Raw genomic sequence first — 15,000 nt, 5'->3', positions numbered from 1 at the left:
TACCATAAAGACTAAAAAGAGTGCCTTTTCAATATACCAAAGCTTTAATTAAAAATGTGAAGTAACAGTTAATTTTATTATACTTTGATTAGAAATGTCAGACAACGTTCAAGTCTACTATACTTTGCGTTTAGAAATGTGAAGTGACAGTTTTATTATATTTTGTTACGAAATAAAACATTTTTTTCCACAGGACTCAAATGTTGCTGTAAAATGTTCATTTTATAAGGGTCTGCTAATCAAAGCGACTTGTTTATTATTACATCCATTTATTCTCATAAAGTAAAGATAAAGGGCATTTACTGAGTATTTATGGTCTTAATTAGAAACATAAAAAGCCCGCAAAACACAAATTACATTATATACTTAGAACCGACTTATTCTGCATCAAAAATATTTCATTTTAACATGGTAAAAAATAGATGGTACTTATAATATACAACAAAAAAAACATTAAAGATCCACGTCATAAATCTTCCTCTTTATATTGAAATATATGTGAAAATATATACAGATCAGAATCTGAAACTATGTTGGAACAATCAATATCTTTTTCTGAACAAAAGCAATAAAAAAGCTTGTAACAAAACTAACTAAAGTAATTTTGCACGATCTCCTTCCGTTTTGCCTGTCCGGCGGCATCACCAGACCCTGCAGGAACAGGAATCTCATCTGGGCCATTTAGATCTTTCTCTTCCTCCTCTTTGATGATGTCATTAAAAGGGATTCTCCATTTTACACAATAATTATGAAGTAGCATACACGCAGCTGCAATTTTGCAACATTTACTAGGCTTATATCGTAGTGAACCTGCGCACTTATGAAGACACCTGAACCTTGACTTCAGTAAGGCAATGGTCTGCTCAACAACAACTCGTGTCATCATGAGACTTCTGTTGTATCTCTCCTCTGCTGGTGTTGACGGTTGTACAAATGGGGTTAGTAAAAAGGGCTCTAGAGGGTAGCCACTGTCACCAACCAAGTGTGAATTTCCAAAGTCACCCTCTTCAAAGCTGCTGCGGAGAAAACAGTTGTTCCAGATGAAGGAATCTTGTGTACTTCCAGGATATTTATTTACAAAGTCCAGTATGTAGTTTTGACTATCACACACAACTTGAATTTTCAATGAGTGTGCATCTTTCTTATTGAGATTCAAAGATTCATCAACTGTAGGTGCCGTGATTGGGATGCGAGTTCCACCAATGGCACCTACTATGTTTGGGAAATCCATAATTTGACGAAATCCATGTTTCACTTTTATAATGTCTGATGTACTAGTTGGCATGTTAATGTCTATAATTGATTTTCTATAGAGTGCATCAGTCACGTTGTCAATTATTCTAGACACACTTGATTGGCTTAAGCCTGTTGCATCCTCAACATCTGACAGAAAACTTCCATTTGCAAAGAATCGTAGGGCTACTAGAATCTGTGTGTGAGTGGGTACAGCGTGTGATGATCTTGTTAGACGACCTATCAATGGCTCCATTTTTTGGCAAAGTCTCACGATTTCTTGTCTTGGAAATCTGTAGTATCGAAGTAAGTGCTCGTCGCTGATGTGCAGGAGGTCCAGGGGATCACGAAAGGTTCTCTCTCGTCGTAATGCCCGGTCGTATTCCAAAGCTACAAGTAATTCCATCGTTGATGTATATCGCTGAAAAGTAATTCAGGCGGCCTTTTTTAAACTGAACCCGTACGTTTCTGGTAAATGTAAAACATAATTATTCTGCTTCAAAAATATTTCATTATAACATTGAAAAATAAGATGGTACTTATAATATACAAAAAAAAAATAATAATAAATAATAATAATAATAATAAAATAAAAAATACAGATGTCCAAGTTATAAGTCTCCCTTTCCGAATGAGTAAATTGCATTTGTACAACTTTATATTGAAATATGGTATATAAAATTATATATACAGATCAGAATAAGAAACTATGTTAGAACAAAGTTGTTAAAGTATCAATATGTCTTCTAGGCAAAAAAATCTAAACGAATTAATTAATATATATATAATATAATATATATATATATATATATACATATATATATATATATATATAATATATATATATATATATAATATATATATATATATATATACTGCTGCTACCACAACTAACTGAAGTAATTATGTACGATTCTGGAGGATTCTTCGAAAATGCAAAGTGCAGAAGTCAGAGCATAAAATTACCTATACTTTATTATACCTACTTACGTGTTCTTTATAACAATTACATCTATTTTGCGGGGTCCTATACTGAATAGTTAGGTTTGAAATATTTGAGGGCAAATTCTGGAACAGGACCGTGTCATAAAACCTATCAAAATCGGTATCAACGGATTCCTTTTGATGTCCTAATCTACATACATGGGAGCGTCATCGGTCTAGGAGAGCATGTTCAATTCACTTAATAGCTAAGCAAAATTGATCTTGTAATTTCAAGTTTATTCAAAACTAAAAGCATCAAAGTTAACAGCAAAAAGAGTGGGCAGAGCCCCACTTTGGCTTAGGATAACCTCAAAACTGGGTAAGGTTAGGTGGGCCACTGGATTAGGATTTTGTAGACCAGAAAATACCCCGAAAAAAGCGTATTCAAAATTCCCACCAAAAATCCCTTCATGCCATGCCAACCGCGCTACTTCAAGTGGGTCAGTAAAGTTACAGTAAACATAAATCTACCATGTTATATGTTATTGTTTATCGACAACGATTGGACACCAATTTTTTTATTGGTTACTTGCCGATTTTACTCCCGCAATTTCCATGGGATACTTCATGCCCTAACATTAGGTCTAATATCATCACTGTTGTTGGGTAGCGTTGACTAATGCCACTATAAATGCACACCAGACATCACAGTTAATCCGTTGATACGTTGACCTATTCTAGAAATTTACCATTTTGAACTTGAGGAAACATATATCCAAGGTTATGATAAGATAAGGGTTCCCTCCACCACCCTTAGGCTCGACGTGGATTCTACCTTTTCGAAATGCAAGACCGTAATTCATGTCAGGGGAGAAAATTCACCATAAGATCTTCTACTTCTTAATTACTATAGTTTTTTAGGCTCTACTTGCAACTTACGATCGTAGTGACTGAGGTCCCTGGATTTCCGAGAGAATCTACACGAACTCTTGTGTTTACACTACGGAAACGGCCGCGGATTCACGACGTCGCACGTGTTTGGTATTATTGTCGTGCGGGTTTTATTTTTGTGTTACGTTTCTCGTATTAGTTGAAAGAAATAGGGAAGAAAAGTCACGAATTTAAGTTAGTAGAAGATGTTTATCCGATTTTCTATCTCTTCTTTCTTCTTTTTTTATGTATACCTTTCTTGTATACTAGATAATAGCAATTATTCCTTACCTAAATTGAATATATTTCATAGTAATACATCAGTTCCATAAAAGACAAAATTGCATACCGAATTGCCAGTAGAAATTCATATATGGTACAAAATACAAGTAAATTTATATACATAAAAAAAAATACAATCCACGATATAAAGGCAGTAGTATCGTATGTCAACGTGCCCAAAATAACCTTCACTTACCATCCAAAGTTAGTTTCAGAAATGTTGAAAGTCCTAATCGTAGGTTATTTAAATGACAAGGAAGTGCGTGGGACTTAATAACGAGTTTAACTGACATATGTCCTCTGATATGACTATAACTCAATATGAATAAACAACGATTGTGTGATGAGTTTTATGTAATAGGAATATTAGTTGCTATGTGCAAGAGGGACTAGTTGTTGCAATACTAGTAAGAGAAGTAACATTGCATACGTTTTAGACTATATGGGATTATTTCATGTCTATATCTTGTTATATCAAAGTGTGATTAATAGAATGTCTTTATTACGAGGGTTCGTTGTTCATGTATTTAGAGAATGTGGTGTATATGTTACTATAATTTATGTCTGTTGCAATCACTTGCTCTGGGTTGTTGCTAGGGTGACGTGGTCACAAATGGTTGAGGTTTAAGTTCAAAATATGTCGAGGTTTGATTGTTATAGATTACCACAAGGGGAATTTTATACCATACTATACATAGTACTGCTTGCGTTTACTGATACTGACAGACATAGATATATGCACACAGACATACGTACAGCCTATCCATACAAGCACAATGACATGTACAATTACAGATATCCATCTACCAAAGAACCAACCCAAAACCCAGAAAAAAATTGTAGAAATATTAATTGTCCCATCACAGACAACTGTACCTTTCCTTCCCTTAGTGTTCAGTAAGCATGGTTAGCAACAGAAATAATACTGAAGAATTTTCTATCTTTTCTATCTGTCAATTAGTTGAATCTTTATTAACATATATATTTTTTCTTCTCCTTCTCCTTCTCCTCCTCCTTCTCCTTCTCCTTCTCCTTCTCCTTCTCCTTCTTTTTCTCCTTCTTCTCCTTCTCCTCCTTCTTCTTCTTCTTCTTCTCCTTCTCCTTCTTCTTCTCCTCCTTCTCCCTTCTCCTTCTCCTTCTCCCTCTCCCCCTCCTTCTCTTCTTCCCTTTCCTTCTCCTTCTCCTTCTCCTTCTCCTTCTCCATCTCCTTCTTCCTTCTCCTTCTCCTTCTCCTTCCTTCCTTTCTCTTCTCCTTCTCCTTCTCCTTCACCTTCTCCTTCTCCTTCTCCTTCTCCTTCCCCTTCTCCTTCTCCTTCTCCTTCTCCTTCTCCTTCTCCTTCTCCTTCTCCTTCTCCTTCTCCTTCTCCTTCTCCTTCTCCTTCTCCTTCTCCTTCTCCTTCTCCTTCTCCTTCTTCTTCTCCTTCTCCTTCTCCTTCTCCTTCTCCTTCTTCTTCTCCTTCTCCTTCTCCTTCTCCTTCTCCTTCTCCTTCTCCTTCTCCTTCTCCTTCTCCTTCTCCTTCTCCTTCTCCTTCTCCTTCTCCTTCTCCTTCTCCTTCTCCTTCTTCTCCTTCTCCTTCTCCTCCTTCCTCTCCTTCTCCTTCTTCTTCCTCTCCTTCTCCTTCTCCTCCTTCTCCTTCTTCATGTCCCAGTGGAAAGAATTAATTTAGATCGCAGGATATTTATTGATCCTTTATTCCTTATTGATATGCTCTTGAGATATATATTTTTTCTTTTATTTTCTAGATGTATGGTGTGAAATATGAAACTTTATATGATGTATTAGCAAATGGATGCTTATACTTGGTATATTAGGTTACCATAACTAAGGAATAAATAGCTTGTAATTTCATCAAAAGGAAAAATGCTGACAAAAGTGATCGGACTCTGTGAAAATACAAGTTACAGAAAGGTTAATAGATATAATGGCTTGGTAATTGCTCAAATTTATACAGCATTTAACATCACTGGGGCTCCAAGGTTTGCACTCCAGCAAAAGGCAACAATCCTTCCCTGCAGGATAGAGAAGGGAATGGTTCCTTATGTGACAGCAAATTATTAGGGAAGTCAGGAAGTTTTGTCTTGCCAGAATGATTGTGGTGGTTTGTTTGCCTTTGTTTTTGGATATCTCTCTCTCTTTCATTTTATTTTATTTTTTTATTTTTTTTCCTTTTAATCTCTCTCTATCTGTCTTTCTCTTGTTCTTTCTTTCTTCATTTTCTTTCTTTTCTTTCTTTCTTATTTCTTTTCCATTTTTTTTTCTTTCTTTCTTTCTTTTTTTGAGAGGGAGGGAATAGATTTTTGGTTGGAACTATTTTAAAAATTGGTGATTTACTCTTTGATAACAAGTAAATTCATGATTGATAATGGATATGAAACCATGAATTCATAAGTTCTTCTACTTTTTTATTATTAATATTAGTATGTATTTCTAACACTACAAGTCTTGCCAGAATTTGAAAGAACATGAAAAAAGTCTTCTCTTTACTTTCGTTTGTAGAACTTATCCAGCAATCCTTTTCTTTCCCTCAAAACCATCATGAAACAAGGGTGACGCTGACTTTGGATGGCTGCAGTGTAGGAGCTATCTTTATGATGCTCATAAAACTCTACGAATGTCAGTGGTGCTTCAACTGTGAGCAGTTCCTGATGTCACGTCTTGTAGGTACTGACGCTTTCCTCAGCTGTCATACCAGTTTTGATTGTCTTGGATGGGGTAATGAATAGTCAATGATGTTGCAGGTATAAAACCAGGGCAAGACGAAGAGTATGTGTATGTGCTGCTAAGTGAATGAAAATATTCACAATAATGCATTGATCAGCCGCTGAGAAATGTAATTAGAAGAATTTATGCAGAGATTGTTGGCATGGAGATATGACAAGCCTGAGAATGTGGGAAAGATGAGGAAGTGAATAGGTTTAATTGTTCAGAAGTTTATGAATAAAGCCAGATAATGCCACAAAATAAAATGACTTATTTGATATGTCAGTTATGTAGTTTTCATTAGATTTATTCTTAGTGAAGAGTGTGTTAACTGAAGCATCTTTTGTGTAATTGTCCATTGTATTTCATACAAGTGTTCAATATTTTTATTTGAGAAGACATTGAACCCTTCAGACTTTGCTTGTTTAGATTTACTTTCTTGTTTCTTGATGGATTAAGAATTCAGGAAGCTGTTGATGTTAAGGTCTCCAGGTGCTTTGGTTTTTTGTGTCTCATATTTTGATTTCAGTTTTGTGCTTGATAATGATATAACAAAATTGAAGTGACCATATAAAGATGTTTAAGAAATACAACAAAACATAATATTATTTTATTTTATTTTATGGTTTATTTATTTTATCCCATCAGATGATTTTTATATGGCATGGTTATGGAACATAGATAGTGTTGCTTCCATGTTCTAAGTTCATCAGCTGCTAAGAAGGAGTTCTTGAGCTTTAGGATTATACACAGTGGTATTATCTCTGAATTTATAATCCAAAGACTAGGGACCAGCTATAGGTATGTGTATACTGTACAAAGGGTAGATGTTGAAGATAGCAACAGCTTTATCTCTGACCTTCAGTTTGATAACATCTATGTCCAACTCATTCCCTTGCTATAGACTACTAAGGCAAACTGTGAATTGTTCTGTATCTGGATATGGTCACAGCATCTTATTTATATGTAGGTGGGTGTCAGCTGGGCCCTTTTTTATTTTAATTGGCAAGGAAAGCCTTTACAGTATTTAGCTACCACAGTCCTTTAAATATGGGATAAGAAAGTTTCACAGATTAACAACAGCTTTAGAATTCAAGTTGAGACTTCTGCACATCCCAAGACAGGAACTTCAAAGCAGACTGGCAAACATCAGTATAAATTTAAGGACTTAGGAAATGAAACTGCTCTTGATGGACTGTGAATATACTGTGTGATGTGATAAAACAGAATCATAAGTCACATACTCTTATACCAACTTTATTATTCATAGTTTCATGAATTTTTAACACCTTCCATGCCACAAGAAGCCAGAAAAGGATTGTAATGTTTTCAAGTAATATGATATAGATTTTCCAAAAACAATTTTTTTCATGTGGATTGAATTCTATTAGAGAGAAGATTTTTTTGTGCACTTCTGTGTTAGATCATAGGATGGTACATCCTTTAGGAGTTAAGGGAAATGGGTTGTCAAACAGCCAGTATCCTAAGATTTTATACAAGTTTATGAGTCTCTTTAATATTTTACTTCTAAGATGAGTTTTGGACTTGAAGGAAATTATTTGGAAAGATGAATCAGGAAAATTCTGGCATTCATATAAGGAGCCTTTACTGTAAGGATCTTCCTTTGTTATGATACAGGGATACAGGTCTCTGGAAAAGGAAAATAACTATCAGCTTTTGGTACTTTATTCCTTATTAAGAGTGTAGTGTTTTATCAAGTGAAGTGTGGAGATTTCTGGAAAGGCAATTTCCTGGCTTAGAAAGGCGGTGAGGGACACGTGGCCGCCATGAGGTCGAGGTGGAAAGAGAGGTCTGATGATCCTAGTGATGGCGAGACTCATTCTGTCGTGACTGCCCTCGATCTGTAGAGAAGTCAGGTCTAGAGGGGGGCATAGCATGGCCACTATTCTTACCTGCTCACGTATGGAGATTCAGCATGGTTTCCGTTACAGGGCACCACACAATAGATACCTTTTGTATAGATACATTTTATAATGATTTTTGATATGTTATGAAGGTATTATGCTGACAGTATCAGAGCTAGTCATGTGTTAAATTATGTTGATGTCTTACATTATCAGTATAAATTTTACATTGACTATTGATGTAGGGAGGAGTGATTAGCCTTAGGAGTAGAATTATTTTAAAGGTATTTCCAATTGGTACATGGCATAATTTGGGAGGGCTTAGTATGATCATTATTTCCTTTTTCTTTCTTTTCATTATCTTCAAGATAAATAATAGTACTTCATCATCTTCAATAATATCTATATTATGAAAGTGAGAAAATTAATGATCTCTTTTGCTCTGTACTGAAGGAAAGAGTTTTTTCAAGTCTCCCTCCCTGCATCCCTCGCTCCTGCTTTCCTTCTCTCTCTCTCTCTCTCTCTCTCTCTCTCTCTCTCTCTCTCTCTCTCTCTCTCTCTCTCTCTCTCTCTCTCTCTCTCTCTCTCTCTCTCTCTCTCTCTCTCTCTCTCTCTCTCTCTCTCTCTCTCCTCCCCTCTCCCTCTCTCCCTCTCTCCCTCTCTCCCTCTCTTTCTTTCTTTCTTTATCTCTCTTTCTTTCCTGAGTCTGGTGGACATTAAGATCTCAATAAGATGACCAGTTTATGTGGTGTTGATGCTTCTGGTGTGTATGTTTATGCCAGTGGCAATCCTTCAGGATTACCTTTGTTCTATATGTCCTGTTTTCATTATATTCAGTATTTATTACTTTAATTCAAATTTTACCAATTATAGTAACCTGTTTGTTTTATCTTAACCTTTCACCATATGCTAATCTGAACCATCAACACATCAACAATTTAATAAAAAACAGTTTGATAACTCACAAGTAATCACATCCTTTTTTTCTTTTCAGAGTCATGGTTGAAAATTAAAATCAGGGATATTTAATATTTTGTGAGTAAAACTTTTCTGGGTTGCATAATTGATGTTGCATAACTCTTGTCATTTTTTGTCAGGTCATGTGAGCAGAAATTTGATCTAGAGAATTTCAATATTTCACAAATAACTTTACCTTGTCCTTTTAATGATGAAGGTAGATTTTGAAAGCAAAAGCATTTTCATAATTGATATCATTCTTCTTCAGGTCCTAGAAGGACTATCATCAAAAACATTCTAATATTTTGCAAGCAATAATCATTCTGTTTTGCTTAATTGTCTACAGGTCCTCTAAAGTGTTCCTCCTTCCTCAGGGTCATGGTAGAAGAGACAGGAAAGGAAAAGGGGAGTGGAGTAAAGGCAGAGTTCAAGACCAATGCTTTCCACTGGGGCCACGGGAACAAGTACTGGGACAATGTCAAGGTGCACCCGGAATCTGGCTGTAGAATGACCGACACCAACAGCCTGCACGAGGCAAACAACCCTTGCCTGAAGGAGTACAACCTCTCGATGAAATGCCTGTACGAGAAGGTCATGCACAAGGAGGCGTGCGGACCGTACTTTGACAACTACAGGATATGCAAGACGTTCTGGGTCCGCGTCATCAGGGACAGGAGGAGAAAAGGGATCTCGCCTGTGGTGCCCCCTGTGAGCGAGAGGGAGAAGATCAAACAGGAATATATAGGGACGAAAGGTTTTGAGTTGTAGGAGCAAATGCAGGTTTGTTTGTTTTTTCCCCCTAATGTTACTAATGACAAAACATTATACTGATCTTTCTTTTCAGTAAATAATGGTAGGGTATTTTGTAGGAAAATCAATGAAATATTTTCTGGTAGTTGTGATATCTTTGGATTTTTTCTAGGAATATTCTCATGTATCTATAGTATAGGAAATAAACTTATTGTGATATACTTTGGCGATTATAATCTATCCCTCAACAATTAAAGATAAAGTGGGCAGGGTGAACGCAAACTAAACCAATGAGGTCAGATCCCTTTATTTTGTGACGAACAGCATTACAACAGTTATTTTCCTCACACTTATCCAAATAAATAAACAATTTTTAAAGGTTAGAACAAACAGTATTTTAATTGTCAGTCTTATTGTACCAGATTAGAAAATACAATATAACCAAAAGAAAGGACTATATTATCCACTAAGAAATTCTTATAAAACAGTTCCTTTATTTCGTAATTTATTCAGGGTATGTTTTATCTACAATAAATTATGAAAACTGCCAGTGATATTGTGCTTTTTGCTTGCAATTATTCAATCAAAGCAATTATTGATCCAGTCCATGACTTAGTTCTATCAATAACAGCCTAAGAAATATATATATATATATACATATATATATATATATATATATATATATATATATATATATATATATATATATATATATATATATATATATATATATATATATATATACAAGGAAATTATCTTTCAAAATTTGGCTTTCCATGATTCTTGTCTTCTTAGCTATGAACTTCAACATTATAGTCACTGAACATAAATCATGCATGAAAACTCTTGATTCTAAAATATAATCTATGCATTACATACACTCTGACCAGTTTTCAGCACCAGAATACAAACTGGTCTACTGAAGCCATTTCAAAATTTGTACACATAATAAACCTTGTATTAGCAGGAGGCAGATCCACATAGACCTGAATACAGATCAAATAAGACATTGCTGTTTTTCAGACTGCCACTAAAACGAGCACAGGCCAAAGAAACTAGACCTAAATTAAATCATTCTGAAATTAGTTATTATTCTCTGCTTTTGCTACTGAAATAGATTATCAAGCAGGGGTAATGTTGTCTTCTGTACGACTCCCTGGATTTGATAAACAACCAAAAAGGTGTAAGAGTCACACTAACCACTTTAAATATCCCCGTAAGCAGAACTTTGGAAAAGATGGCCATCTGGCTAATATTTATTACCTTGTGCACTTACTTGTAATTTCAAAGTGTATATTGATACTGGCTGTTACTTACCATGTTGAGATGAATTTTATTCAAATTTACTAACAAGAGACAAAAATATAAATCATTATGAATATATTATAGAAATAAATTAATTTCAACAACCTTTAACTAACAACAAACTCTGACAATAAAAAATAGGAACTTGAGATTTACAACACTAAACCAGATGCTCTAAAAGATAATTCTGTCTTATCTATGCACAACAAATGTTTCATATTAAGCTGTAATAAATATATATATATATATATATATATATATATATATATATATATATATATATATATATATATATATATATATATAATTATATATATATAATATATAGATATATATAGATATATATAGATAATAATAGATATATATATATATATATATAATATATAATATATATATATATATATATATATATATATATATATATTATATATATATATATATATATATATATATATATATATATATATATATTATATATATATATATAATATATATATATATATATATATATATATATTTACATGTTTTTTTTCCTAGCCAAACAAATGATGCTCTTTTTGGCTTCAGTGGATCTGCCTCTTAAGATTAAAACATCCTGATAACAAACTACTTATAGAAAAAAGTCAAATTACCCTTTTTCATTCACTCATAAATATAAGATTGAAGACAATTTCTGAACCATCACCAAAAGAATCTTTGGTTAATAAGCAGGATATAATAATATATATAAAAAAGTGAAATCTGACAGACACCTGTAATGGGGTTGTAACATACTCTAGTTATTACTTTCTATATGTAAAAAGAATATATGAATAATTTCTAATAAATCCAGAGTGGACAAATGTTTAAGCATCTTTGTAACATGGTTATATATATATGACCCCATTACATCAAAAGGAACTTTAGACAATAAATATTACCCTATGAGTAGGGCAAATGTTTCTTCATTTTAGCACTTTTAATAGTAACTAACACTTAAACCATAAAGTTTAAGAATCACCTGTCTGTTAGAAGAAAGAAAAGTTAAAAAGGACAACCTGAGATATGTATATATGAAGGACTTTTTTGTTTGCTACATAAAAAAAAGGTTTGGATATCTGTTTATCTAACAGAAATAGAACAAAGAAAGAACTGGGGTTGTTACGGTAACATCTTGATAACATACTACTATGCAAAACTTACTTAACTTAGGAAGGTTTGAAGCAGAACAGTTGAAGGAATGATTTAAGTCCCCCTTCACCACATGTGATCAGATTTGGAATATGTATTGTGTACATGTGATATCATATAGTGAACATTGATAACATCATAAAGTTAAAACAGACATATCTTTTAGTGAATACCATACAGTGAATATAAATCTTTATTTCTGACCACAATATGCAGGATATCATACACATATACAGTGAACAGACACACATGGCATAATATTGAGAACAAAGCCACATTATATATCATATATTAGACAAAGTTATTGAATATGATATCATACAGTGAGTGTAAATATATAAACATGGTATCATTCAGTGAACACAAAGCCATATTCCAGCTTTTAATATGTAAGACATCACAGCATTATGAACACAAAGCCATCACATGATACAGTGGACACAAAGCCATATTTCCTGCCCTTCTGATTTTGCTGTCACAGTGCGGGGAACTGGAAGAAACCGCGAAACTTAGCAAACTCTCGTGAAAAGGTTGAAAAGAGGAAGAGATCCAGATAGGTAGTTCTTATCCATTTATGATTTTAAGGTCAAGTTACAGCATCATCATTTTTAGATCAATTGGCTGTTTACAGAAAAAATAATATGTAGATTTAACATATCTTTGTCTCCAACTTCATATCATTAACCTCCAAGGTATATGCTATGCTACATGATAACAATGTGGGCACAACTTACAACGATTTTACAACAGACATTGGCTTACAGTAGGTCAAAACCATAATCACAAAATTTTCACAAGATCAAAAAAATGTCTGCCACAAGAAATTATCGAAGTGTAAGTAATTTAATGCCTTTCCCTAAATTACAACAATATATACAGTTATTAATGCTATCTATAGTGAGAAAAACAGTTAAATATTGAACGCATAGAGATATTAATTGTGACTTTTATCACTCAGTTGAAATAATAAAAAAGTCAAAATACAAAATCTCATATACATCTTACTTAATCACAATTTTTGAAAGTCAATTTCCTATTATTGCCTTTGCTCTATGTGTCAAATCCAAATCTAATGGTTTTAAAACCAATGTCAATTGATCAATGCAATAAAATAAACAATTGCAGCCTGTGCCTCTTGCTATAATTTAAATCAACTACAAACTTATTGTACATTATCCTAAACATTCCCATATTAATATTTATTATGTAGACAGATCAGTAACAACATTTAAATGCAATAAAAATGCACCAAGATCAGCTACTATCTACCTTTGATGTAGTCTACTTACATTATCAACAGACTAGATTCATTCCAGCTATATATAATCATATACCTTCACCATAAACATAAAAAGCTAATACCAAAATATAAATTTTTATTTCAGATACACTATGAAATCATCTCAAAAGTAACATGTACAATATGAAGGGTGTCATGCAGTAGTATCATTTTAGTAAAGCTTTGGATATTACCTTTGTTGGCATTGCATGTTAACTTCTTGATATGGCTGATTCAAGAGTATTGACTGTCTAAGTATGTGCTGTTTTGAACATCAACATAAGCAAAACAGCCTTTGAGTCACTCATATTATCTTTTTAAATAAGCACATCAGATCTATCAATCTATCTATCTAGAAGGCGGGAAAGCAGTTTCAAAGAGACAGAGAAGCTTCAAGCCTGCTTCATTCGGTAGCCAATTCTTGCGAGGGCTGGGTGGGGCCTTTGGGGACGCCGCCTCAGGGGCCTTCGACGTCGGAAGGCAGGTCCTCTTCCTCCTCCATCTCCTCCTCCTCCTCCTCCTCCACCACCCCCTGCACCTGGTCCTCCTGCTCTTCCCCCGGTCCTCTTGTAGCCGAATTTCGTCAGCCTGCCGCGACGAGGGGGGAGGCTGTCGTTCTCCGCGTTGATCCGGTTGTCCTGGTTGTTGTTTTCCTGGTCGTGGTTGTTGCTGAAGATGGCCGTGCTGTTGGTGCCGTCGGGCCTGCTGCCGCGCGGCTTCATGCACGCGCGGTAGAGCCGTCCGCCGAGCCAGCCGCAGGTGCCGTCGGGTCCTCGGAGGCACACCTGTCAGTCAAGGAGCGTCGCTTAGTCGTCGAAACCTCAAAACATTATATAGCTTCTGATGATAACTGATTATGATTCATGAAAAAAAAATCTGTGAGACCTAGCCTTAACTAGACTCTGACTTTTAACTTATAGCGACATAAACACTGTACTTTTCAATTGCACTTCTAGGCGTTTTCAGAGAAGCTTCTTGATAGAGTGTATGGAATAATACCTGAACTTTAATAAATGTGGTAACAAAATACTGTTTCTCGTTTTGGGAGACGAAATACTCACAGCATGCCGTCCTTGGCAATCATCCCTTTCAATTGACGTTTCCCAGGTGCACAAGAAGTTGGCTTTGGGACATGACTGCCAAGAGTGACAGGACATGATCTGAAAGACAGAGTACCTCTTAGAAAGAAAACAATATAATAACAACAGCACTTCCTTGATGTTTAACGCCATATACAGATCATTAATAACAAATAAATCATTCAGAGAATAGCTGGCGCAAGATATATGACGTATTGCTCAATGCAACACCGATAAAAAAAACGACAAAAAAATGTTTGAATTAATTAAACTATACAACAGACTAATGTTACTCCACCGAAATAACATACTTCTGAAAAAAAAATCATAATATCAAGCACCTATCTTACCTATCCCTACTTTTTTTACCACATAAACACATTTTTTTCACCCAATGCCCAGCGGATAAGAGCCAAGGAGAACCTACCGGACAGTCGCATCCGCTTTGGTACAGCAGTCGGAAACCCTTCTTCATCTTGGGCGAGAGTGACTTCCAGGGCTGGACGAAGTGGCAGATGTTGGTCC

General features: G+C 34.7%; 2 protein-coding genes and 1 non-coding gene across 16 annotated transcripts in view; 1 reads left to right on the top strand and 2 right to left on the bottom strand.

Annotated features, from left to right (window-relative positions):
- Window positions 1-235: 235 nt before the first annotated feature.
- On the bottom strand, window positions 236-3,189 carry LOC122261413 (putative nuclease HARBI1). Of its 2 annotated transcripts, none has more exons than XM_043029041.2 (2): window positions 2,907-3,086; window positions 236-1,654 (listed from the first exon to the last, which is right to left on the bottom strand). In XM_043029041.2, the coding sequence occupies exons 1-2, from the start codon at window positions 3,018-3,020 to the stop codon at window positions 590-592; spliced, it is 1,179 nt and encodes a 392-aa protein (XP_042884975.2). In that variant the 5' UTR covers window positions 3,021-3,086; the 3' UTR covers window positions 236-589. The 2 variants fall into 2 exon arrangements, with proteins under 2 accessions (XP_042884975.2, XP_042884976.2); XM_043029042.2 differs by lacking the exon at window positions 2,907-3,086 and adding an exon at window positions 3,097-3,189 and having other exon boundaries at window positions 238-1,654.
- Window positions 3,190-3,263: 74 nt separating this feature from the next.
- LOC122261411 (coiled-coil-helix-coiled-coil-helix domain-containing protein 7) lies at window positions 3,264-9,864 on the top strand. 11 transcript variants are annotated; one of them, XR_015191551.1, is made up of 3 exons: window positions 3,529-3,573; window positions 8,930-8,970; window positions 9,267-9,864. It is a non-coding gene; the product is annotated as a coiled-coil-helix-coiled-coil-helix domain-containing protein 7 (transcript). The 11 variants fall into 11 exon arrangements; XR_015191553.1 differs by having other exon boundaries at window positions 3,570-3,604; XR_015191552.1 differs by lacking the exon at window positions 3,529-3,573 and adding an exon at window positions 3,640-3,776.
- Window positions 9,865-12,296: 2,432 nt separating this feature from the next.
- Timp (Tissue inhibitor of metalloproteases) overlaps window positions 12,297-15,000 on the bottom strand; it is a 201,791-nt gene continuing 199,087 nt past the window's right edge. For all 3 annotated transcript variants that reach the window (XM_086543473.1, XM_086543474.1, XM_086543475.1), the window contains exons 4-6: window positions 14,903-15,000; window positions 14,458-14,556; window positions 12,297-14,181 (exon numbers count right to left, since the gene is read on the bottom strand). The exon at window positions 14,903-15,000 is cut by the window's right edge and continues 127 nt beyond it. In XM_086543473.1, the coding sequence (XP_086399599.1) occupies window positions 13,789-14,181; window positions 14,458-14,556; window positions 14,903-15,000 (590 nt within the window). In that variant the 3' untranslated portion in view covers window positions 12,297-13,788. The remainder of the gene's footprint in view (window positions 14,182-14,457; window positions 14,557-14,902) is intronic.

Source organism: Penaeus japonicus, unplaced genomic scaffold (assembly GCF_977035675.1).
Source record: "Penaeus japonicus unplaced genomic scaffold, GWHDUDI00000001_assembly GWHDUDI00000013, whole genome shotgun sequence".
NCBI classification, from domain to species: Eukaryota; Metazoa; Arthropoda; class Malacostraca; order Decapoda; family Penaeidae; genus Penaeus; species Penaeus japonicus.
The sequence above is the reverse complement of the archived record's forward strand: the minus strand, read 5'-3'. Positions and strand labels throughout refer to the sequence as shown.